General features: G+C 33.8%; 3 protein-coding genes across 3 annotated transcripts; 2 read left to right on the top strand and 1 right to left on the bottom strand.

The window, feature by feature from the left end:
• The first annotated feature begins 7,957 nt into the window (after positions 1–7,957).
• Positions 7,958–13,896, top strand: LOC132053508 (selenium-binding protein 1-like). Its single transcript, XM_059445608.1, has 7 exons — positions 7,958–8,218; positions 10,450–10,645; positions 11,371–11,598; positions 11,997–12,228; positions 12,325–12,432; positions 12,521–12,793; positions 13,475–13,896. Exons 1-7 carry the CDS (start codon positions 8,077–8,079, stop codon positions 13,754–13,756), a joined length of 1,461 nt encoding a protein of 486 aa, XP_059301591.1. The 5' UTR covers positions 7,958–8,076; the 3' UTR covers positions 13,757–13,896.
• Positions 13,897–17,243: 3,347 nt separating this feature from the next.
• Positions 17,244–23,668, top strand: LOC132053431 (epimerase family protein SDR39U1 homolog, chloroplastic). Its single transcript, XM_059445500.1, has 13 exons — positions 17,244–17,389; positions 17,478–17,546; positions 17,919–17,994; positions 18,740–18,799; positions 18,897–19,015; positions 19,173–19,217; positions 19,294–19,372; positions 19,520–19,581; positions 19,647–19,749; positions 22,019–22,079; positions 22,203–22,273; positions 22,640–22,779; positions 23,175–23,668. The coding sequence occupies exons 1-13, from the start codon at positions 17,297–17,299 to the stop codon at positions 23,274–23,276; spliced, it is 1,080 nt and encodes a 359-aa protein (XP_059301483.1). The 5' UTR covers positions 17,244–17,296; the 3' UTR covers positions 23,277–23,668.
• A 1,898-nt stretch (positions 23,669–25,566) lies between these two features.
• On the bottom strand, positions 25,567–26,499 carry LOC132060860 (F-box/kelch-repeat protein At3g06240-like). The gene has a single exon (XM_059453769.1). It carries the CDS (start codon positions 26,497–26,499, stop codon positions 25,567–25,569), a length of 933 nt encoding a protein of 310 aa, XP_059309752.1.
• Positions 26,500–26,636: the final 137 nt, after the last annotated feature.

Raw genomic sequence — 26,636 nt, 5'->3', positions numbered from 1 at the left:
TCCTCTTCGCCTTCCACCGCTCCTAAGTTTTGGTTGCGTCGCTCGATCTAATTCAATCGCGAATGCAAACTAGTACTTGCAAAGCTAAATCCGGATAATGAGTGTCTATGGTCTCCAATTTGTTGTCTTCCTTGGCTAAATGCACTTTCCAAAGTCATGGTTGATATTTGAACCGTAAGGATATCTCGAGCCATTCTTGAAAGTATCGGATGACTCGCCTTGTATGTCTTTCACCATGCTAAAACGTCCAAATCATCCAGTTGGGAGATATCCACATTTGGTGCGTCAAATAAAGGTGAAGTTCATCAAAGTTTGCATTATGAGAAGGAGTTGGATGTGAATGTAAAACTTTTAAATTCGACAAGCCCTTTTTGCTACATTGAGAAGTAATAGGGCGTGGAGTAACGGGTGTAGCACTTTCTTCCAAAGTAGAATAATGAGTAAATGCTTTTTTAAATTCGGCATCAACCGCGAACTCGGCATCAATTAAAGATGGTTTAACTCCCTCAGAAATTTATAAAAATTCATAAATTTGTCTAACCAATCCTATAGAATAAGACATTTTAAAACAAGAATTTAAAAGAGAACCAAATACAAATAAAGTTGGGATGGAAAAAAATACTTCTTAAATTTTGTTGTCATAGAAAAAATAGCCGCTTGATAATCGGATTTATCTTTATACTCATATAACACTCTAGCTATTTTCGTTAAGTAGGCTAAAATTCCGGTTACCATGGGATAGAATTGTCTAGAAAAAGCAAGAGTTACATTATAAATTTTTTGTAAAAGTTCAATACATTTCTTAGCATCTACCCAATCGTTATTATTTATCCACTCATCACTTTCTGTATAGTGAAAGTTGTGAACTTGTTGTATGAGAATCCTATAATCATATGCTTGTTGTAACATAATGTAAGTGAAGTTTCACCTAGTGTCAACTTCTACTTGAATTTTCCTAGGTCTAAGGTTATTTTGCAAACAAGAATTCTTAAAATCTCTCATTTTTTCCTTATTAGCATTACAAAAAAGAAAAACAACCGCATGTCTAAAAACAACCGCATTTCTAACCCTTTGAACAAAATCTTCAAAATAGACAAGACCATCTTTAACAATCAAGTTTAAAATGTGATAACTACATCTTACATGAAAAATATTTTCCATTATATCATGATCTAAAAATGGATTATTTCCACCAATATTAATACCTAAATTAAGTGTTTTGTTCACAAATATTTCCTCCATAAACCCATCACTACCACTACCACCGCTATCACGTCTCACTCTCTTCGACATTATTAAGTAGCAATAATTTAAATCACGCGCAAATAAATCACAAGAAAATAAATTGCAACAAATTAAATTGGTAGAATTAAATTGCATAAATTAAATAGCGGAAAATAAAGATAGAGTTGGAACAAAGGTACCAAATTGCCGGACTAATTTCCACCAAAGTGAAGGCGGCTAGAATTGCAAATCCACCAAAGCTTTGGAGCTACTTCGGATTGTTGCAAAATCACCAACTCCACCAACAATTTTTTTTTATAATTGCAAAATATAAAATTGAAAATAGAATAAAACTTTATAGTATTTAATTGAGAGAAATTTAAATTGGCTAATTGTTTCAAAGTAGCTATAATTGAGAGAAATTGAGATAAAGAGAAGAGTGAATTGGTGTGGATGAAAATAAAATGGAGAGGGGTTTATATAGGGGTCAGGGGTGGGGGATGGGTTAAAGTGTATAAAAAAAAAAGTTTGGAGGGTTGGGGAACAAAGGGAGGCCAAATGGCCATTGCCAATGGTCCAGTAGGCAGCCTCCATTTTATTAAAAAAAAAAAAATTACCGATTAATCGGGCACAATATTTGAAAACCGGCCCGATATTGAACCCCGATAGATCGATGACCGATAAACCAGTCCGGTTGCGGAACCGGTTAAACCGGATCCGGTTACCGGTTCAACCGGCCCGGTTGACAGGTTTATGTTACCGTTCCAAAATGTAATTCGTTTCTTTTTGTAACTTAGAAATCATAAAAAAGGGATATGCTCATGAATCATGAGTGAAACGGAATAAAATTAAGAAAATATAGAAAAGAAAAAAAAGCAAATATGTTTAGATGAGGTATCACGAGTTAAAACTTGAATTTATTACAATCTGGTATAGTTTATGAATTAGATTGACTATAACATAAAATTTTATCGATTTGTTATGATTTACATGCTGATTTTGAAATGCCATTTTTCTTTTATTTGTATATAACTTTGAAACCATGACAATCTATTATGATTTGTAAGTAATTCTACATGACAACAAGCTTGAATATAAGATAAAAGTCATGCCGGTCTTATATGATTTGTATGCCACAATTTATCGATTTTGGTTCCTCTTACCGCCATGACTTAAAGGTATTTAAAATCAGAATTTTTTTATTAAATTAAAAAGAATATATTCGCACAAATATCAAAACTAAAGATAATTTAAATAGCAGCGAAAAAAAGGAGATATTTACACCGTGACAAATATTTCATTACTTTAAGAACTACTTTTGTACAAGTAAGGAGCTGGTCAAGACACGAGTTCTTCAAATGGATTGTGTTTCCAATCTTGTTCTAGGTTGTCACGTATCTTAGTCCTTAACGTAAAAGAAAATTTTTACTAGCCCTCAAAGTTCAAAATTGTGATCTCTAAACCCCTTTACAATTCGATAAAGGCACAAGTCCCTCCAAATTTTGCATAATACATTTCGTATATGACAGTAAACGTAATCTAATGAAAGAAAACATATCTTTAAGAGATAATGAGCTTATAACTTATAAGAGGAACTGCAGTGCAATTTTTTTTTCCAATTTAGGTAATGTGAATAGCAAATTAAAGTCCTTCTCTTTAGTCAAATATTGCAGTTCATTAGTGAAAACTTCAATAAAGTTAAACAGATAGTACTACTACTAAAATATCTATCTTTAACTCTAGGACATGACGTTATTTAAAATGCATTGTCATTTTCACTTAATAATCTGTTAAAGTTAAACAATTCTTCATTTGTTTGGCAAAGTATTACTCAATAAATTAATGCTTGGATGGCTTCGAATTCCTTGACAAATAGAAGTAATAGTCAACAAATTTTAAAAACATACAAATAATTTCCTAACACATCTTTTTATTTTTGGTGTCAAGTTCGGATTATGGCGTGTATTTGGTGCAGGGAAAAATGTTTTTCACAAAAAATATTTTTGGTAAGTAAGTAGAAAAATATTGTCTTAAAATCCTTTGTGTATAATTTAATCAAACACTAGGCGGCGGGGGGGGGGGGGGGGAAGGGTGTCGATGAGGTGGAGACAGTATGAAATATATGAAACTTGTTTTTCTTACTTTTATCAAGAAAGTCATTATCCTTATTGTTTTACTCTCATCAGAGAAGTCATTTATATATATATTTTAAAAAAGTTTATTCTAATATTTTGATCAACTAAATATGAAAAAATCTTGATCAATACCTCGATGTATTGCGTAAAGTGGATCCACGTTATAAAGGTTAAAATGAGAGGAGACAAAAAGTCGATTATAAGATATGAATAACACAAAGTTTTACTACATTATTTTTGAAAGAGGATTTAAAAAGTTGATGCTTTGGATGCCTTTTGAGTCTATGACGAATACTACTCAACAAATTTGCAAAATGTACATTCCAACATTTTTCTAGGAAATTTCATTGTTTGAAGTGAAAATTTTCGTTCTCATTTAATAGTTAAATTACAATTGCAGTTAAATTTTGCAAATGGTGTATTCTTGCTACCCTCCAATGCAATCCAACGTTGGCAATTCCTATATATCTACATCACATTTTTGTCGACAATATTGTTTTGTCAATATTATGACTTGAAGTATCTCAATTCTTATGGAGTCGAGGTGTCAGAAATATTAGAGCAATACAGTCATTGTCATAACAAAAAATATCTTCTTTCCTTTTCCTTTAAAAAAATTATTTTTTAATTTTTTGCTTCCAAAACCCGTTTGGCGAGCCAATGTCGGTATTTAAGTAAAATTAAAGCGGGGAAAATGAAAATACACAATTAAAGTGTCATACACCATTTTCTATATCCTTAATATAAATTTTCGATAAAAGTGTTCAACTGGCCGCCCTTCACTTTATGTGGGTTCACCACTGTTTGTTGTGGGGGTGAGCGGGGAAAAAACATAATCAACATGCAAACATAAAAATCACTACACAGTTATTGGTAAGTGAGAAAATCGACACACAAACGTTAATGATAAACACTTGAAAAGAGAGGCGAATCTAGGATTTCTATAAGTTGGGTACACTACTAAAGCCTTTTGTGTCATGGGTTCCAAGAAGTAATACTAGATATATTCTATCAATTATACACATAATATATCGAGTTTAAACGAGTGATCATGGATTCACGTGACCTTTTTTTTGTACTTAAATTCGCCCGTGATTGAAAACCATCGAATTTATGATTCACTAAAAGAAAAAAACAAGAAGCTCATAATGTAACTCACTTGTAACCAACAGAAAATATAGGCTTGTCGGATCAATATTAAAACATTACGTCTCATTTTATATTTTGCACTTTATTATATAATTACTTTGATGTAGGCTCATATATATCAGAAATATTAACTTTATTATGTAACGATGTTTGCTAGTGTAATGTTACTTAAATTATTTGTGTACATTTTCTTTGCTGCTCCTTTATTTCAGATTTTTCTAATGTTCTCTTTCATGTATAAATAGCTACGATTGTTTATCAACGTAAAGCAAGCTCCCGAAAAATCAACATTTCTTTGGAGATATTACAATGTCATAAGATATTTTAGAAATATTTTAATATAGGGTATAGTGGGTAAACCTTATTCACAACAATATTTATATCAAATCATACTAATTTGCTATAGTTAGTGATTAAGTGATAAATTAATACAAGTAAATGCATTCATTAGATATAATTTACTGATAATATATGTCAGGTATTTCTTGAATTGGTATACACTCGGATAAGTTTTTACCCTAATAGTGGGAATATTACCAGTTTACCACCACTTAATAATTATACCATCCTCTAAATAGTTTAACACTCCCAAAACACTATCATTAAAGAAAAATCTTTCGTCAAGGTACCCCTAAGATATAATCACATAATTAATCACTAAAACCTTTTTAATTTGTCAATGTGATGATTTGACATCAACTGCCTTGTTAGGGAGTATGCCAAAATTGTCAGGATACTCACTATCTGTCACGTAGACAAGATAGTGATGGATAATTTCAGGATTGAATTTTCTTATCAGAGAGTGAATTGTATTTATAATATATATTGTTATTTCAATTTATTATTAATTATAATAATTAATAGGGGTATATTAGTTGATGTAAATATTCAAACACGAATAAATGTAAAATTAGACGACAATATATTTTAATGTATAAATAGATGCATTGTGTATTAATTTGATTTTGAAGCAAGTTTTCTGACAGCACAACTCCTTTAAAAAAAGATAAAAGAGAACTAAGATATCTATGAAGTATTTGAATATAGTAGGCTCATAATGGTTAGCGCTACTTAATTAATTAGTTGACTGAATAGTTTAATACTCTTCAAATACTATAAAAGGAAAATCTCTCGTCAAGCTACACCTGAGAGATAATCACATTAATTAATAACCAACCTTATCATCATATATCTTAATTTGTCAATATTATTTAACATCTAAAACCTTATTATTATGATAGGTTCCTGAGTTGTCAAGATAATCACCATCTAAAAGAGGGAGGCCATACGAAGACATCCAACCCCAAACATTGAAAGAAGAGTTAAGGGTCAAAGTAGATTTGGACTATATTTTTTGAGAATTTCACACCATGATTATTAATTTTTTTTTTTTTTTCCTCCTGAACTCACTTTTTTCACCTGATAGGATTTAGGGTAAAAGCAAATATGGATTAATTGTTTGTCTGTTCTCAGATTATTATTCCTAACAATCATCATATACAAGTTGGTGTTCCCTTCGTTCATTTTTACTTCTCCTGTATTGACTTGACACACCTTTTAAAAAGTCAAATAAAATGACAATTTTGCTATATAACCTCTAATTATTACTAAGTTACTGAATGATTGAAATCAATTAAACATGCTTTAAAAGATATGCAACCACTAACAATTCATTAAAATTTCTAACCCAATTAATAGTCATAGTAAAATGAGTATAAAATGATAAATTATTTCTTTTTCAAATTGAACAAGTAAAAATGAACATCTATTTGAATAGAGGACAATTAAAAATGGACGGAGAGTATTAATGGATCGGGAGACTTGCTAACTCACTTTTAGATCCATTAATAATAACTAGTATTACATACATACAAATTTTACAAATTACCAAACATTTTACTGAGAAATCAATTTGTTAATATTTCTTTTAAAAGTGTAATTTTTTTTCTTTTCATTCAAGTGATATCTACAAGTAAATTTTCTTAAGATATGAAATTTATAATTTTAAAAATAAAATAGATTATATGCTATAATAAACAAAATGTGATATGGCAATGTAAAAAAGCTTCACGCCAAAAGTTCAACCCAACTACAGTGTTTAGATAAACATTCAAGAAAATGATTGTCCTGCTACCAAACATTTCAAAGGATAACAATAACCTGAATTTTTGAATCAATCCAAAAATCCATTTAAATTTAGAAAGAAAATAAACATGACAAATACAATTTGATTCGCTCCACCTAGACAAGTACCAATAACAATATTCACAAAATGTCCACACACTCAATACTTCTATGAAACACGGATAAAATTTTGAATTTATAAATTTTAAATTTTAGAAAAATCATCTTATATATATATATATATATATATTAAAATCAAGGGTTTTAAAAATTGCAATATTATTTTTCTCTCCGTCTCAATTTATATGATACTTATTTCGTTTTGGTCAGTCCAAAAAAAAAAGATACATTTCTATATATAATAACAATTCATACTTAAATTTGTCTTATTACCCTCAATGAAATAATAGCAACATAAATTTTTAAGGTTTATTTTAGATCATAATTTTTCCAAGTTTTCCTTTATTTTTAAGCTTCGTGCCTAATAAAATACTCTCGTATAAATAATACATTTTTATATTTAGAAATAATTTACTCTCTCCATCCCATATTACTTGGTCACTTTCCTTTTTACACGCTCTTTAAGAAATCATATATAAAAGTGCACTTTTACTATATTACCCTTATCTCTCCCCAATAAATTGCACTCTAATGTATATTGATTCTTTAAAAAACAATTATTGTTAAGGTCAAAATAGCAAAAATTTAATTAGTTTTATCTTGATTTTGTAAATGGACAAGTATTTTGGGACAGATATTTTTAGTAATGTGGACAACTAATATGGGACAGAAGGAGTAACTTAAAACTTATCTTTTTAACCTTAAAGAAATGATTTAGAACCATACAAATATCTATGACTTATTTTAAACCATGAATTTCAAAAATCTTCATTTCTTAAACTCTGTGTCTGATCAAACCTATATCACATAAATTGATACGAAGAGAGTAATATATAGAGGCTTATTCTTGATAAAGTTAATGAGTTTTGGATCTAAAATTTATGAATCCTGAGATTTATTATAGGTGCATAATTTATGAATTTCTCAATATATATACAAAATTTAAATCAATATCACTAAATTTTATCGAACTCGTACTTTTCATACTTAGCCCGTATATACTCCGTCGGTCTATCCTCCCTCATTATCTAACTGGCTAATTATTTAAAATATTAATTCCTGGATGTAGATTTTTGTAGTAATTATTATGGGATATATACATGACACATATGTATTTGGAATATTATCTGGTCTATATACAGACAAAATACTGCATGTCAAAAAGCCTTAAAAACAGCAACTACTCCTAGGATTCTGAATATTCACAACGTGTTTGGTTTCCCCATATATAGTTAAAACCAAAAAAAGTGAAAAGGGTGTATTTTTCTAGTCCATCTTATCACTGTTTTACCTATTTCTGATCTGAAAATTATCTGTAATTTTAATGGCGACAGATATGGAGGTGGTGCAACATGTAGCGGTGGAGAAAAATGGATGTTGCAAAAAAGGACCTGGTTATGCCTCTCCAATTGAAGCTATGTCTGGTCCTAAAGAATCTTTAATTTATGTCACCTGCATTTATACTGGTAATTTGTGTTCTTTTTGTATAGATTTTTGTGTTCTGTTCTTGAAATTAGCTCATAAAGATGAGGTTTTATTGTTTGTCTGTTTAATGTTTAAAAGTAAAACTAGCTAAAAATGAAATCTTTGTCTTTACTTTTCCTGATCAAGTGTGGTTCTTTTTATATAGATTTTGTGTTCTTTTTGTTCAAAATTAGTTCATGAATAAGAAATGTGATGGGATGGTGATGATTTTGTCTCTGCTTTTGCTGATCAATTATGATTCTTTCTTTGTTCTCTGATTCCCCTTTTGGTGTTTGGGTTGTGTGGGGAGGAGGGGTGAGTATAAAATTTTGATTAATTGCTAAAGAATCTGTCTTTTGTGGTAAAATGTTTGAAAACATGTGAATTGAAGATTTTGTCTCTGCTTTTGCTGATCAATTATGATTCTTTCTTTGTTCTCTGATTCCCCTTTTGGTGTTATTATGGTATTGTGTAAACATTATTAAGGGTTCTTCACACCTCACTATCTTTATGTGTTAGTTTGATTATTTTGCTTTTTCTCTTCTCTTTTGTGGTAAAATTTTGTCGTATCTTGATTGATTACTTTATGGAATCTTGTACAGTATTTTTTTTTTTTTTATTGAATATGGAGCTAGCCTACTCATATCAAAAAAGATCATGAAGAGTTCTTGCTCTTTATATGCATTTTCTGGTCCTTAAAAAGTGCAGCAAATAAAAGCCTTTTTTTTTTCTTTTTCATGAAAGTGTTGATCTTTCTAAGCCTCATATAGAAATTCCATAATGTTTTGTTTAATTATTTAACTATGATCTTTGGCTGACGATGTTTTAAAATGTTGATTCTGGTTTAGAAAGTTCACTGGCTGAACAAAATCACAACAACAACAACAACAACAACGACCCAGATGAAATCCCACACGTCGGGACGGGGAGGGGGTAGAGTGTACGCGGACCTTACTCCTACCAAGGTAGGACTACTGCTTCCGAAAGACCTCGGCTCAATAAAAGCATAAAAAGAAGTAAGATAAAGTTAAGAGATTCGGAAAAAGAGATTCAAAGCGATATGGAAGAAATAATGACGGGATAATACGGGGAAATAACGGATAATAGCGAGAAATCGGAGCGAGTAGAACACGGGATAATCAAAGCATAGGAAATAACGTATAATAACGGAAATCGGAGCATAAAAAAAATTATATTACAATAAATGCGACTACTAATAAGAACGGATAACGAGACTATCTACTAGCCTTCTACCTTAATTTGGCTCCAAACCCTCCTATCTAAGGTCATGTCCTCGGTGGGCCTCGCGCCATGTCGTGCCGTCCGAAACACATCCATGGCCAACCTCTCACACCTCCGCACCGGGGCATCCGTGTCTCTCTCCTCTTCACATGCCCAAACCATCTCAATCTCGCATCTTTTGAGTGTTATTATGGTATTCTTTAAACATTATTAAGGGTTCTTCACACCTCACTATCTTTATGTGTTAGTTTCTATTTTTCTTTTTCTCTTCTCCATTTTGAGACTGGGGAGGCTTATGGGTCGTATCTTGATTGATTACTTTATGGAATCTTGTACAGTATTTTTTTTTTTTTTTATTGAATACGGAGCTAGCCTACTCATATCAAAAAAGATCATGAAGAGTTCTTGCTCTTTATATGCATTTTCTGGTCCTTAAAAAGTGCAGCAAATAAAAGCCTTTTTTTTTCTTTTTCATGATAAGTGTTGATCTTTCTCGGGCAAGCGTCTTAAAGATGACATTAAACAACCTAGAAATTCCATAATGTTTTGTTTAATTATTAGCCAAAAACGTATGTTCTAAATCACCCAACACAATCTTTCAAGAGTTTGGAGAAGTATGATCTCCGTCTAATGTTTTAAAATACTTTGCCATGCTTCTTGATGCATTTTACTTGATCCACATCAGTTCAGCCTAAACAATTTCTGGTCCCCTCCTTTCTCTTCTAGTTCAGCATACAACGTTCAAAATCACAAATAGCTAGTAATTTAGCTGCTAGTTTTGGTTTTATTTCACTGTATTGTAATATGATCTGAGGCGGATGGAGCCTATGTTTTATCGTTTGGAAATATCACTAACACGGGAACAAATATTACATTTTGAACCTATAATTTCAAAAGTACGATGAGTTCAGTGATAAGAACTTTACAAGTTGAATTCATCAAGTTTTAGTCTTTTTTTTAATCCGCCTCTGAATATGGTTCGTTTCTTCAGGAACAGGAAGGGGAAAACCTGACTACTTGGCTACAGTAGATGTAGATCCTAATTCACCATCTTATTCAAAAGTGATCCATAGGCTGCCTATGCCTTATGAGGGTGATGAACTACATCATTCTGGATGGAATTCCTGCAGTTCTTGTTATGGAGATCCATCAGCTGCTCGAAGATATCTCATCCTGCCTTCACTAATGTAAGAATTATATCTCTGTTTTTATGATTGTTATTGACCTTTAGTCATCACTTCTGAGGTATCGAAATGGTACTAAATTTTGCTCAAAAACATTGGCATGATTAGGGCTGGCAAAATGGTTAAAAGAACAAGTAACCATCCAATCCGCCCCATTAAACATGGGTTGGATAAGTGACGTTTTATAAATGGATCAAATATGGATAATTATCCACTAAAAATGGATATTCACATGGATAAAAAATGTATTTCCATATTGTCTGCATGTTATTTTTCATGAGTACTTGCTTTTTGGGAGTCTTAAGTTTATTTTGGTTTTTAGTTTGTGTTCTCACCTAACTATTTATGAAACCATGGAAAATATTGATATTCATATTATCAGTTGGTTAACCCCTTTTTTTATCCGTGTTACATATGGGCGCGTTGGATATTTTATCTGTTTTTGTTTAACCCATTTTTGACATATCGATCTGACCCGCCCGTTTGCCTCTGCTAGGCATGATTATGAAATATGAACTTGTGTGTGGTGCTATGTTTTCTGTAAGATATGAACCCACCAGATCCAATATCTGGTAGGTTCTAGTGCATAGAGTTTAGTCTGCTAATTTATGGATCTCGATTTCAAATATAATACTCACCTAAATGTTCATGAGGAAAAAGAATATATCTGGATGCCTATAAGCAACTTATATGATATTCAAGCTTTTTGATAAATTTAATTCTTGCAGATCAGGACGCATTTATGCAATTGACACACAAAAGGATCCAAGAGCTCCGAGTTTGTATAAAGTTGTTCAGCCCGATGATGTCATCCAGAAGACAGGATTAGCATTCCCTCACACTGCTCACTGCCTTGCTTCTGGTGAGATAATGGTGTCATGTCTTGGAGACAAGGATGGAAATGCTGAAGGGAACGGATTTCTTCTTCTTGATTCAGACTTTAACGTGAAAGGAAGGTACTGTATTGTTGTACTCTCTTATGTCCTGAATTTTCATCTGATGGTTTTGTTTGTATCCAGCCGCCTTGGTCTCTCGCAAATGGTTATCTTTAAAAACCAATTAGTTGGTAAGAACTAGAAATTACAGAATCCCTGCATCTGAGGAGAAATATAAACAAAGCTGAATTAGCCAAATAAATGAATTGGAATATCGAGATGGATAACGAACTTTCATTTTCTATTTTAACGTGCATGTATTGGGGCTAAATCCAAGAACCTTTTGCTATTTTGTCCTAACTTTCATTTCGTGTCCTCTTGACGGTTTATTAAGGAAAACCGAAGTTATGTAGCTTTGGTGAAACTAGACTCTGCTTAATGTCTTAAGCCAAGGCTTATTTTGACTCATTATATTTTAGATGGGAAAAACCAGGGCATAGTCCCCTCTTTGGTTATGACTTCTGGTACCAGCCTCGACATAACATCATGATCAGTTCCACCTGGGGAGCGCCATCTGCTTTCACCAAAGGTTTCAACCTCCAGCATGTTACCGATGGTCTTTATGGTCGGCATTTGCACGTCTACACATGGCCTGGTGGTGAACTAAAACAGACGTTGGATCTTGGGAACACTGGGCTTCTGCCTCTAGAGGTAATTAATGAAGCTCCCCTTTCGCCCTTTGTAACTTCACGCCATGATTTGTCCTGCTGAATGTACAAATATATTCGTTTTCCTTCTTATCTATAGGTAAGGTTCTTGCATAATCCATCTGAAGCAATTGGGTATGTGGGGTGTGCTTTGACCAGCAACATGGTGCGATTTTTCAAGAATCCAGATGGCTCGTGGGGACATGAGGTTAGTAATCATTTACAATTTATTGGACTCATTTCAATTATTTGTTCGAATTGTATCGATCACCAAGTGAATTCGGGAACATATGCAGGTAGCTATCGCAGTAAAACCAGTGAAAGTGCAAAACTGGATTCTTCCTGAAATGCCCGGTCTTATTACCGATTTTCTGATCTCTCTCGATGATCGTTTTCTATATCTGGCTAACTGGCTACATGGTGACATTAGACAGTACAATATTGAGGACCCTGCCAATCCTAAGTTGACTGGCCAAGTATTTGTTGGAGGCGTGTTTCAAAAAGGGAACGCTGTACTCGCTGAGGCTGAAGATGGTTCAACGTACCAAGTGGATGTCCCAGAAGTCCAGGTAATCAGAATTCAGAACTGAAACTTACATCTCAATAGTGATTGTAATTCTGCAAGAAAATGAGTAGTTTTAGAAGGGTTTGGGCCCATTATCCGCTGAAATTTGCACCATGCACCAGCTGGCCCTCAGGTATTTTTCGGTTATAAGAAACAAGATTAATAATAATAATAATATTGATTGTAATGTTGCAGGAAATAATAAGTTTTAGTTTCTCGATTTGGTTAAAGAAGTACGATATGTTGCTTCCAGGTTCACTACTAATATATAAGAAAAATATGAATTCATTTGGTCAAGCTGTATAAGTTTGTTGTTATTATAACGATAACACCATGTAAACCATGTATAATGTGTTCACTTTTGAAATCCAAATATGGTATATACGGTCGAACCCCTCTATAACAGCGTTGTTTGTGTGGATTTGGCTGCCATAACGAGATGCTGTTATAGAGAACATATAATATAACATAACATGAAAAACTGGTGCAAAGAAAAGCCTTATAGTGAAATTTTGTTATAGAAGATGGCTCTTATGAAGAGGTCCTACTGATTTTTTATTTTTATTTTTTATGGCTAATACAGTTCATATTGTTAACTTAGTTTATGTCTACCCCTTTTCTCCCGAATGTCGCAGTAGAAATGTGTAGAAATCGATATAAAGGCCTTCTGTATTATTACTTCCAGGGACATCCGTTGAGAGGGGGACCTCAGATGATACAGTTGAGTCTAGATGGGAAGCGTTTGTACGCTACAAACTCGTTGTTTAGTACATGGGACCGTCAATTCTACCCTGAGATGGTGGAGAAAGGAGGACACATGTTACAAATCGACGTTGACACAGAGAAAGGTGGCCTTGCTGTAAACCCGAGATTTTTTGTTGATTTCGGAGCAGAACCTGATGGTCCATCCTTGGCTCATGAAATGAGGTATCCTGGTGGTGACTGCACTTCTGATATTTGGATATGAGTGGCTAAAATCTCAACAAGAATAAAGTCTGGTGACTCTGGTCCCATGTTGTATTTTATTAATGAAACACATCTCTCTCAAGTCTAATGTACCTTAAAAATACATACTTCAATAATGTTAGCTTGTCCTTCTTCTCTTTCCCCACCTTAGTTTTTCATCGTGTTCGAAGCAATTTCTGTGTCGGTTTCATTGTGTTTCTGCATCGCAGTCTCTTGCTGCGTTTTTGTTATCACAAACATACACTCAATTATAAAAAATATTATTTTCAAAATATTACTATCTGGTTATACAATGAAATGATTTTTGAGTAATTTTTTGAAGATGAGTTTCTCAAATTTGAAAAATTGATTTTACCAGTTGTTAAGTCAAAAAATTTTCCACTCACAAAATTTCAACTTTTTTTAAGTGAAATGTATGTACAAGCACAACTTCAACTTTTAATAGATAATACTGAATAGGCGATTCACATACACGAGTAGGTGAATTCATCTCTTTTTAATAAATTTGAAACTTCTGCTAAAATATGGATCACAACAACCAAGAAAATTTATTGAAAAACATTACAAGTTGTTGTTCGACAATCGAGTGATACACAGACCAAGTCATTTGGGCAAATGCCTAGCCCTATATGTTGACCTATGTTGCGATTTACAACTTGTGGAACGCCAACTTGTAATGTTTTTCAATAAATTTTCTTGGTTGTTGTGATCCATATTTGAGCAGAAGTTTCAAATTTATTAAAAAGAGATGAATTCGCCTACTCGTGTATGTCAATCGCCTATTCAGTATTATCTAGATCTCCTATTCAATAATCTGAATCGCCTATTTCATTTGGAAGTACTTTTTGGAATGGTGATCTAAAAATGCTTAAGTAACAATTTTTCAACAAAATTTATCATAACAAAATCACTTTTTTGTCAATGTGTTGTCACCACAATTGTATCTCGAGAATTGTAAATCGCAACATAGGTCAACATATAGGGCTAGGCATTTGCACATAGGTCTGTATGGAGATAATTAGGCAACATATAGGGCTAGGCATTTGCCCAACTGACTAGGTCTGTATATCACTCTATTGTGGAACACCAACTCTATCTGTATGTCAAATGACCTTCACTACCATCTGAAGCGTAGCCGACCGGTGATCCAAAGTATAAAATGACATTTCATTCAGTAGAGCACCGGTCGGTAACCCCTCATATGACATCACATACAGTGGTCAACCGGTCGTCTACGCTTTAGATGACATTCATATGGTGGTTATCATGGATTCCATCCATCCAAATACAGATTTTTCCTATTTTCGAAGAAACAATTTTTAAATACGCACAATCCACCGGGCGGCAACGCTTTAGATGGAATGCCTTGTGATTCACCTACCGTTTGCATGAGCTTAATAGTAGCTTATAAGCCCATAAGCTAAATATGACCTTCAATACCATTTAAAGGGTGAAGGGTAGCCGACCGATTCTCCACCGAATTAAATTTAATCTAAATTGTAGCCGACCGGTGGTCCATTGTATCAAAATGTCACGTGATGCGTATGCGGATGAAATGTCATTTCATACGTGGATTATCTTCGGATGATACTAAAGGTATTTGACAAATGTTCTGATAAGTGATATATAGACCTAGTCAGTTGGGGAAAAGCCTAGCCCTATATGGATCACCGATGGATGGTCTACGCTTTTAGATGACATTTCATTCATATTCGACCGGTTCTCAGCGACTCGGATGATACATTAAAAAAGGTCATTTGATCGGGTTAATAGTTTTTTGCTCCCTTAGCTATTGGAATTCTTATTTTAGTCCTTAAATTATCTCATTAAGTACATTTAACCTTTAATTACTTGAAATATGCACTTTTGACCCATTTGCTTGTGAATAATTATAAATTTTGATATATAGATCTATCATGTTAAATTGTTATTTTTGTTCCATATTTGAGGATAATGTACTTATGAAAAATAATGAGATAAAGCCTAGCCCTATATGTTCATCAAAATGCTTTTTGCGTGTGATGTGGCGGTCAACCCCAAATATTAAATGGCGGTCGTCTACGTTTAATTTTGCCCCATTTTTTATTAATTTCCCCCTCCATTCATATTCTTCTTTTTTTCAAAAAAAAAATCTCTGGTGATTCTCCTTCATCTTCATCAACATTATCATCATCATGGATACATTAAAAAAGTTGAAAAAAAAAATCACACCAACTTGCTCAAATCTAATCCAAACAAACCCTTAGGGAAAAAGAACAAAGTTCATCCATTAATTTGATTAATAGTTTTTTGCTTTCTCCCTTAGCAATGGATTGGAATTTTCTCCCCAAATCTTATTTAAATACTCCTTAAATTATCTCATTAAGATTTTTCACATTTTTTTTAATTTTTCCTTTTTCTTTCTTGATTTTTCATTTTTTTCTTGATTTTCGTTTATGGTGGAAATATGCACTTTTGGATTTTCCGGTTGAGATTTTCATTTTATAATGGATATTATGACAACAAAAAAATGGATATTAAATAGGGTGAAGATGAAGATGAAGTAGCCTAAAAATGGAGGGAGTTCAAATTTTATCTACTTGGCATCATATGTAGCTTAACCGTTTCACCATTTAGTTCACCCTTGGGCGGCGGTGTATTCTATCATGTTAAATTGTTATTTTTGTTCCATATTTGAGGATAATGTACTTATGAAAAATAATCTAAATAGCATAACATATATATTTCCCACATAATGGGACCAAAAACACATAGTTTTATTAATTAAAGATTAAATATGTTGCATCATATATCACAAGGACCAATATCATAGATTACCCATAACCAAGGGACCAAAAGTGCTATTATGGGTTAATAGTATTTTTGGTCCCTTAGTTATTGTCAAATTCTTATTTTAGTCCTTATATTATCTCATTAAGCACATTTAATCTTCAATTACTTGAAATGTGCACTTTTGATCTCTTTACTTGTGAATAATCATAAATTTTTTGAAGTATTAACTGTTTCATTATTTAATTGCTCATGTATCAAGTTAAATTGTTATTGTTGTTCTATATTTGAGTATAATGTACTTATAAAAAATAATCTAAATACTCCTTCTGTTTAAATTTATGTAAACCTAGTTTCTTTTTAGTCAGTGCCAAAAAAAATGACTTCACTCTAAATTTGGAAACAAATTAACTATTTGAAATTATTTATAGCCACACAAATATCTATGATTTTTTAAAATTATAATTTATAAAATTTTCCCCTTCTTTTGTAAACTTTAGAACGAGTCAAATAGGTTCACATAAACTGAAATGGAGGGAGCCTACACAATGGGACCAAAAACACACATTCTAATGAATTAAAGATTAAATATGTTGCATCATATTTCACAAGGACCAATATCATAGTTTACCCATAATCAAGGGACCAAAAATGTTATTAGGAGTGTGGAGTGGTTGAAATTAATACACGACATGAGACAAGGAACATGCTCTAATCAGGAAAAGGTTATAAGACTAAAAAGAAAGGTAGCAAATTAAAAGTATATTTCAAGATGAGGATGGAGCTATGCAGAGGACCAACTACATTTGCATGGACAAACACCATCTCCTCTACTACTACTCTTCAAGTCCCTCAGACTCTCTTTGTATGCATATCTTATATATCCCTCACTTAATTTTCTCATTTTGTATATATACAAATTGTATGTTTTATTTTTATTTAATTAAATATAGGTAGGTGGGTCTAAAAGAATTACTGTTTGGTGTGTGAATGGAAACATTGACTCTGCTTCCTCTCCCAAGGTACAATTCACATTATTCAATTTATCTGAGAAAGCTAAGTAGATAGAAGTTTAGCATAATTAGTATACTATATTCCCGCCGTTTCAATTTGTCTGTCTTATTTTTCGTTCTAGTCCGTTTCAAAAAAAAAAAAAATGTTTTCCCTTTTTGGCAACTCTTTAGGTTTAACTTTATACCTGGCATGTTTAAGACCACAAGATTAAAGGATATTTTAGTACATTTTATATAGATCCAAACGTCTTCGTTATTTTTTTAAAGTCCGTGTCTGGTCCAAACCAGACAAATAACTTGAAACGAAGGGACTATATATATGGAGGGAGTAAATTCTTTCATGCTTGAGTTAATTGGTAAAAAATTGTTTTACTGGTTCAGGAAAGTAAGATGATTGTATCAGTCACTGGAGCTACTGGGTTTATTGGGAAAAGATTGGTGCAAAGATTGCATGCAGGTACTTCTTAGTGACTATGGTTTTGGACTTAGCAACTCAATTTATTTGATTGGAAATTATATTAATGGAGTCTAATAAGTACAATTTGTTTCTTGGACCTACAATAAGTACAACAACATACATACCGAGTGTAATCACATAAGTGGGGTCTGGGGAGGGTAGAATGTACGCAAACCTTACCCCTATTTTTGTGGGGCAGAGAGGGTGTTTCCGAAAGACCCTCGGCTCAGAAGAAAAGAAAGGGAATTCGACGTAGATACAAAGAATATGACGGCAAAATAGCAAGATACAAAGCAAATTTGCAATAGATAGTACTCCTTCACAGCGAAGAAAAATTTACGCGATTACTAAATAAAACTACTAATAAGGGTACGTGGACCTACACAAGTATAAGTCAAAATTGGACTGTAGGGTACTAGTATTTAGGAAATGTTTCTGTTTGTGTGTGCAATTGTGCATAGGCACACACTTCCTTCATTATGTATCTCTTGACCATGACTTTGGTTATGAGTCTGCGTGGGTTGCAATTTGAGTTACAGAGCTCTTATAAATTGCTGATGCACTGGTTAGTGTGTCTCTAAAACTAATTAAAGCTGATTTAATAAACAATATATACTTGGTTCTTGGAATTAATTAACACTGAGCATTATCTTGTCGTGCATGAAGCTGTAAGTTACCATAAGACGTGAACATAACTTGTATTGTAGAAAAAGCAGGTTACTTAACTGGTTCGTCTTAACTGCAGATAAGCATCAGATTCGAGTGTTGACAAGGTCAAGATCCAAAGCACAGTCAATATTTCCGGGTAAGAAGGTAATGATTGTTTTGATTCACCCACTCTGCTTCTTTAGCACTACTATTTCTTCTATGGAAAAAGCTGAGATTCTTGTTGATATGTGCAGTTAAAGAGTTTCCAGGAATTGTAATTGCCGAGGAACCAGAGTGGAGAAACTGCATTGAAGGTTCAACAGCTGTTGTAAATTTGGCTGGAACGCCTATTAGTACTAGATGGTCCCCTGAGGTATCTTTTGTCTTTCCTAGTTTCTTGTAATCCGTTTCAAGATATACAAGTTATCATGTGGAGATGCATTATATCTTCATTTGAATGTTTGACCTTTTCTGTTTTGCATGTCCCCCATCATCAATGCATGTATTAACTTTTCAATGTAATGCTGCAGATCAAGAAGGATATCAAGCAAAGCAGGATTAGAGTAACCTCCAAGGTCTGTTAGCTTCATGCATAATGAAAAACATCAATGATATGAGCAAGAATCTGAGAAATGTCGATTGACCCTGTAGGTTGTAGAATTAATCAATAATTCACAGGATGATTCTCGTCCCAAAGTTTTCATAAGTGCAACAGCAGTTGGTTATTATGGTACGGGAGACCAAATTCATGTATTTGCTTTGTTTTTCTGTTCCTTTTATTTAGCTTCCATCCTAGAACCTGTAAGCATGGTGCTTTTATGGCATGTTGTTACTGGTAAAGCTTCAGTGAAGTGAGTTCTTGATATCCCTTGCTCAGGAACCAGTGAGACTCGAGTTTTTGATGAGCAAAGTCCGTCAGGAAATGACTACTTGGCTGAGGTAAATATGCTCAGTTGCATACATATAGAGCCATCTTTTTAGTTTTCATTTTCAATTTCTTTCAGGTTTGTAGAGAATGGGAGGCGGCTGCCCTCAAAGTCAATGATGATGTCAGGCTTACACTAATTCGTATTGGCGTTGTCCTTGGAAAAGATGGTGGTGCTTTAGGTAGTATGCTTTCTTTTTTCTGCTGTTTTTTTTTTTCTTTCTTTTTTTCCCGATAAATAATTAACTAGGTATACTTTCTTGCTTTCCACATTGTTGCTTCTTGATTATAACGATTGTGATTGAACACAAGTTTTGTGAAAAATGTTGTTCCTCTTTACATAAAAAGGTTGCCCATTTATGGCAGCATAATCCAGTTGATAGCAACTATAGGTGGCAATGGTTGTGAAACACACACTAGGTCGGATAGGGCACGGAAGTAACATTCATTAGGTTATATTTTAATAGATATATGATTAGAGTGGAGCAGACAAGGCTTTGTCTACTAGTTTAAACTGTTAGTCATCTTGTGGAAGAAGGAACGACAGGATCTAGGACCTTTATTTTTCCTTTGTTCTTTCTGAAGGGGGTGGCAATCCTATATGCTCATGCAAAAGTGTAGTTCTTTTACCAATTAGCAATGAGGTGTTATAAAATTTACGGAAAAGGCTCAAATATGCCATCGAACTATCGAAAATGGCTCATTTATGCCATTCGTCAATAGTTTGGCTCATTTATGCCATCGAACTATCAGAAATTGCTCATCCATGCCATTTTTCATTAACGCAGGTTTTACAATAATATGACACTTGGCCTCCAATTAGAAGTCCATGTCGTTTAATTAAAATGATTTGTGGGTTGGGTTTTAGCTTAATTTAGGATTTAATTTGTGCTGGTTTAATTAAATGACGTGGACCTCTAATTGGTGATCAAGTGTCATATCTGGTATTGTAAAACCTGCGTTAATGAAAAATGGCATGGATGATCCATTCTTGATAGTTCGATGGCATAAATGAACCAAACTATTGACGAGTGGCATAAATAAGCCATTTTCGATAGTTCGATGGCATATTTGAGCCTTTTCCGTAAAATTTATAAACTGCAAAATGAGTCGATAACCATCTATTGAAGCAAAACTAGATACCTACAAAAAAAAAAAAAAAAAAAAAAAAAAAAGGGCAGCCCGGTACACTAAGCTCCCGCTATGCGCGGGGTCCGGGGAAGGGCCGGACCACAAGGGTCTATTGTACGCAGCCTTACCTTGCATTTCTGCAAGAGGCTGTTTCCACGGCTCGAACCCGTGACCTCTTGGTCACATGGCAGCAACTTTACCAGTTATGCCAAGGCTCCCCTTCTCAAAATCCAAAAAAGGGAACAGATGTTCAGGTTTGAAGGAGTATATTATTTTCCAAAGAAAAAGACATTACAAAAATTGTCATCCCCTTTTTACTTTCTTAAAAATGGTCAGCTCGAAATGCCCTGACATAGCTGCAGTAGACCAAATGATTCTTTGTCAAATAAGTCAAGAGAGTGCTATGGTTCTATCCTTTATAAACTTTCACTTTGATGGCACGTCTTCTTGGTTTTTGAAATCCAACAGCTCTTTATTTCTGTAGAAAACATCACTCTGTGCATCTACCTTATCTCCTAACTTGTTTCCCTTTGTCGTTTACCTACTCAAAGGACTCAAGATATAGCTGTGGACTCAGGCATTTGGATTATGATGTTTAGCGTCAAAACCTCTTTTTAAGTTCCCCCCTTGGATTTTTATTTGAGGTACAGATTTGATAAGTAGTCATTAGTTTTTGGGAAAAGGGTCAAAAATACCCCTCTACTTTGGAAAAAGGGCTAAAAATATCCTCCGAACTTATTTTGGGTCAAAAATACCCCTCCCATCCTTAAAGTTTTCAAATATACTCCTGTCTTGTGGAAATTATCCCCAAAATAACCCAAAATCATTTTCTAAATCGCTCCATCATTTAAACCGACCCAACTAAATAATAACCCATAAGATCCCCTTATTCCCCCAATACGTAGGTTTGAAATTTGAGGGAATTGGGGGAATAAAGGGATCTTATGGGTTATTATTTAGTTGGGTCGGGTTTAAATGATGGAGCGGATTTAGAAAATAATTTCGGGTTATCTTGGGGGATAATTTCCGTCAAGACAGGGGTATATTTAAAAACTTTAAGGATGAGAGGGGTATTTTTGATCCAAAATAAGTTCGGAGGATATTTTTAGCCCTTTTTCCAAAGTAGAGGGGTATTTTTGACCCTTTTCCCTTAGTTTTTTGGAGTAACTACAGTCTACAAGGTTTTCTTATTGAATTTTTAGTGGAGAGCGGGAGACAGTGTTGCCCAAAGTCAGCTAAAATGTGGATCCTGTGACAGAACATAATATTTAGATGTTTAATATATCGCTTGAATCTTTCTATTGTTCTTGGTCTTTGCAGCTAAAATGCTTCCTATCTTCATGATGTTTGCCGGGGGACCTTTGGGCTCTGGAAACCAATGGTATTGTCCTTCGATTTTGTCCTTATTTTGCGTTAATATGGATCAGAGATATGTATCTGTTGAGATGTTTGAGTTTTAGTCCTAAAATTTTCCCCATTCTCACTTGGTATATTCTACTGACAGGTTTTCTTGGATTCATTTGGACGACCTTGTGGATTTGATATATGAAGCTTTATCCAATCCATCCTATAAAGGTAAAATCATCTATATTATGGATTTCAGTCGAATACCCTTTATGATGAGCGCTCAATTAATAAGGGATACATTTTTTTCTCTACTGTCAGACTTTTTCTATGTTTATCTGACAGGATAGTTCTTTACTTAAACTGATGGTCTATACGAAACAACCTCCCTACCTCGAAGAGGTAGGGGTAAGGTCTGTGTACACTCTACCCACCCCAGACCCCACTTGTGGGATTACACTGGGTATGTTGTTGTTGTTGTTGTTATCTAAACAGTATAGTTGCGGACTGACAGAAGAATAATCTAACCATGATGAAATTTTTCTGAATACATAGAGACGACCTCAATTAACTGATAGTGTTGTCTGCCAATGGCAGGGGTGATAAATGGAACTGCACCGAATCCTATAAGGATGGGAGAAATGTGTGAACAACTGGGATCCGTTTTAGGGAGACCTTCCTGGTTACCAGTACCAGAAATTGCACTGAAAGCTGTCCTTGGAGAAGGTGCAGCAGTGGTAGGATATTTGTAACCTCAGCTTATTACCTATTTTGTGGGAGAGGATAGGGGCTAAGCCTACTTCTCTCCTCTTATCTTTTTTAGTTATCGCGTAGTTTCTTATTTTTCGTAGTACTATTTAGCTATCTCATAGCTGCTTATTCTTCAATGTGTATTACTATCTGTTCTTTTTGCATTTGTTTTGTATCTTGCTATTCCGCTCTTTTCTTTTATTTTGAGCTGATGGTCTATTGGAAACAACCTCTCTACCTCACAAAGGTAGGGGTAAGGTCTGCGTACATCCTACCCTCCCCAGACTTCACTTGTGGAATTACATTGGGTATGTTGTTGTCGATTATTACCTATTTGTCTGACTCTTCTTGTATTGATCTTGCTAGAGTGTGTGTATTACAGGTGTTGGACGGGCAGAAGGTGGTTCCAACAAAGGCCAAGGAGTTGGGGTTTTCATTCAAATACCAATATGTCAAAGACGCTCTGAAAGCAATCATGTCATAACACCATCAACCATCAACCCATATTCTATATAGAGTATATATCTTTGAGTTTCATATATCTTTTGAGTTTCAACTCCATATGGTCCAAAAGAGTTTTGAGTTAATTCATTTCAATTGCATGGGAAAGGAAAGAAAACACAAATAATTTCTTCTTGTCTGGGCATATCTGTTTTTTTTTTCCCTTTAGTTTTGATCAGCCAAAATTCAATTCAAAAACATCAAGTTTGTACACTTCATATCACTCTCACAGACTCGCATATGCCTAGTTTACACTACGATGGCTCCTTATTTTGGTGGTCCTTTTCTTGATTTCAGAATTCTTACTGAAATTTTCTCTGGTTGTCCCTTTTTGTATGAGCTATTAAATAAATGACGCTATTTTTTTTATTTTTTTTAATTTACCTTCCAACTAATGGATCTTTTAGTTCACGGTCTAAATATCATTTTTAAGCAAATAAAAAATCTTATGAGAAAATGTAACATCATAGTCTGAAATTTTGTAAGTTATTGCAAACGTTAGACCATATTCAATGTTTTGTGAGCAAACTGAAAATCATATGAGGAAAAACTAGATTCGAGTCTAATATTTTTCGGAAGGATTAACTTTTCAAGGGGTGTATTGCATAACTTTTTACAAAAGCAATGCTTTTAATTTGATCTCGTTGAATTTTAGACTTCAGGGGCAACTGTATGAACATAATTCTTTGAATTTGATATCTTTTAATTCCCACATTAGTCATTTTTTTAGGGATTTGGTGGAGTTTAATCTCATTGATGTAGTTCTCTGTTGTGTTAGTTCATGGTACACTTAATTACTCCAATGATGGCAGAACTATATTGGTGAAAAGAGCCACGTTTCCAGATTTTTATTTTATTTTCATTTTTTTATTTAGAAAATCAGTGCAATAGATAATTATTGTAACAACTCTTACCTTATCACAATAACAGAAGTTGGATTTTAATTTGGACGAGATTTGAGTGGTGAACTTGTATCCACCATGACGAGATTATACGTTATTGTGCTTCAATAATCTGTTTAGTGTTTGCTTTACTGACTTAATCGTGTTGGTGCTCTCTGTTATCTCTACTTTTAGATATCCATTTCTATATATCGAAAGAGCTAATTAATAAATCAACTGTTTAAAACTTTGTTAGATCTCATGATGCTGATAAAATTGTGTCATTGTGATTCAACAGTAAATATGACTATCTGTTTGCGGGTGTTTTTAAGTAATGTCGATTAAAATAGTTTAGATAGTTTGGAACCAATTAGTTAGCTTAGTATTGGTATAGGAACTTAGTTACATTGTACTGGTTTAGGTAGTTTGGAACATCACTTGAGCTTTTTGTATGTCTAGTTGAATATTTTTTAATATTAAAAAAGAGGAATTGACATCAGTATCAGTTCATTATTAATTAGGGGCTGCAAACAGAGAATCATCATGCCTTCAAGAATGTGCCTTAAGAATGAGGATAAGTCTCTCAAAGATCAAGAGAAAGAGAGAATAAACTATTGATTATAAAATCTGTTCATGGTATCTTCTTATTTCAAAATGGAGCAGGTTCAGACCCAGATTACTAAACATTAGAACCTACATTTAATAAGTAAAATACCTCCAACTTGTCTGCTGAACTTTGGCTGAAGTATTGAATGACTTTTTGAGTTACAATGGACAACATATAATGACTTTTTAGTTACAAATCAAAGTAAAAAGACTTTCATAAACAATTTTCATTAGTTCAGTGATCTTATGAGAAATCAACTCCTCATACAGCTAACGGCTCAACAGGTGAGACATTCGCCTCATTCACTCTTTACGTCTGAATTGTTTGCTATTACATCAAAGGAACATCCTGCACATGCTTTTTTTCCCAAAATGATATCATGGACAAACATTCAAGGGGAGCTGGAGAATCTTGATAAATATTGTCACAATGAACCTTCAAGGCTCAAGTTACTGACAAAGACGATAAGTAATTCAAAAGCAGAAATAGAATTATCATGGATACATGTCTTGCTCTCTAGGCATGAAAACAAAATTAGCACATCATAATGAACATTCAAAACAAGGAACACCATGCTTCATCATTTTGATCCGATACCATCAGTAGGGATAGGTTAGTTGTTCCTAACATTGGCGATCACCTCCTGAGTGGTTGGAGCCTTCATTGTTGCGTTCTTGGTTCGTTTGCAAAAGGACAAACTAGACTCTCAACGTAGGAAGCAGCAAAACTGGAAATAGAGTTGGCAACCTTTAGATACCTAATCGAGTCATCCTTTGGATTGTATATCATGAATCTTGATCCAAACACAAGCAAAACTTCACCTTTATTTGATTTGCAAAAAAGTGGAGACCAACAATAGAAATATCATGAGAAAATTTGTTGGTATATATTTTTGCCCAAGACTCTTTGACCCCATATTCCTTCATAACCCACACATCCACGTGAGTTCTCTTATAATTACGAATCATGGAAAGATCATTTCCCAGCTTTCCCCATTTCTCGTCAGCCAAATCAATAGAAATGATGTCCCCATCATTACACCAAGGATGACCACCAGTAGTAACCCAATGAAGCTTCCCATTTATCAATTTAGCCAAACCAAATTGTATATGCCCACCCTGAAAATTATCAATTCTTCTCCAAGAGTCGTTCTTTAAACTATGTATTTCGACCTTAACATCATTGATAATAGTATAGATACGCAGTAACTTATAATCATCATGAAGTTCATCATATCCAAAACCATATACTTTTGGACCAAATTTTGGCGCATCTTTTGCAGTAACTTTCTTGAACTTCCTGATAGATGGATTCCATAGCAAAAATTCTTCTCCCCCGATGGTTAAACAAATCAACTCATTGACCGAACCCACAATTACATAATGGTCTTTAAGGGGACAATCCAAATCAGATGCTTCCATGACAGACTCATCATAAAGTAAAGACAGAATGGAACAAACCTTAATTTTTTTCTTAGGTCTAATAGAACTCAACATAAGTCTATGGTAGGTGTAATCCTTGTTATTAACAGATTGACTAAGATAGGACTTTACAAATTCAGGGCTAGAGATTAAAGCAAGCCAATATTTTGAAACGGACCTGAATTGCAAGAGGACTTTCACCGGAAGCCTTAAGAGGATTTCAGTGATGAGTTCAGATGGAAGGGTCAAGATTGAATCTGAAGAAGATTGAGCATGCTTTGTCTCTGTAGGTTTCATCCGTTTTGGGAGCTGATGGGAGGCTTCATTTTCCAGTTTGGGTTTCACGTTTGCAGTGGAGAGAACAAGACTGGGTATTCTAAGAGTGGCACAAGTCTTTTCCTGCACATGCTTTCTTCTGTATATTTGACAGCAAC

The sequence above is a fragment of the Lycium ferocissimum genome, chromosome 1, assembly GCF_029784015.1.
Source record: "Lycium ferocissimum isolate CSIRO_LF1 chromosome 1, AGI_CSIRO_Lferr_CH_V1, whole genome shotgun sequence".
Classification (NCBI taxonomy): Eukaryota; Viridiplantae; Streptophyta; class Magnoliopsida; order Solanales; family Solanaceae; genus Lycium; species Lycium ferocissimum.
This window is presented reverse-complemented; position numbering and strand designations above follow the sequence as displayed.

Excerpts from the sequence above, each read along its gene's own strand:
- LOC132053508 (XM_059445608.1), top strand. The coding sequence starts at position 8,077 with ATGGCGACAGATATGGAGGTGGTGCAACATGTAGCGGTGGAGAAAAAT. Across the intron at positions 12,229-12,324 it reads CTGGGCTTCTGCCTCTAGAG|GTAAGGTTCTTGCATAATCC; the intron begins GTAATTAATGAA and ends TCTTATCTATAG. Across the intron at positions 12,794-13,474 it reads TGGATGTCCCAGAAGTCCAG|GGACATCCGTTGAGAGGGGG; the intron begins GTAATCAGAATT and ends TATTACTTCCAG.
- LOC132060860 (XM_059453769.1), bottom strand. The coding sequence starts at position 26,499 with ATGAAACCTACAGAGACAAAGCATGCTCAATCTTCTTCAGATTCAATC.
- LOC132053431 (XM_059445500.1), top strand. The coding sequence starts at position 17,297 with ATGAGGATGGAGCTATGCAGAGGACCAACTACATTTGCATGGACAAAC. Across the intron at positions 17,390-17,477 it reads AAGTCCCTCAGACTCTCTTT|GTAGGTGGGTCTAAAAGAAT; the intron begins GTATGCATATCT and ends AATTAAATATAG. Across the intron at positions 17,547-17,918 it reads ACTCTGCTTCCTCTCCCAAG|GAAAGTAAGATGATTGTATC; the intron begins GTACAATTCACA and ends TTACTGGTTCAG.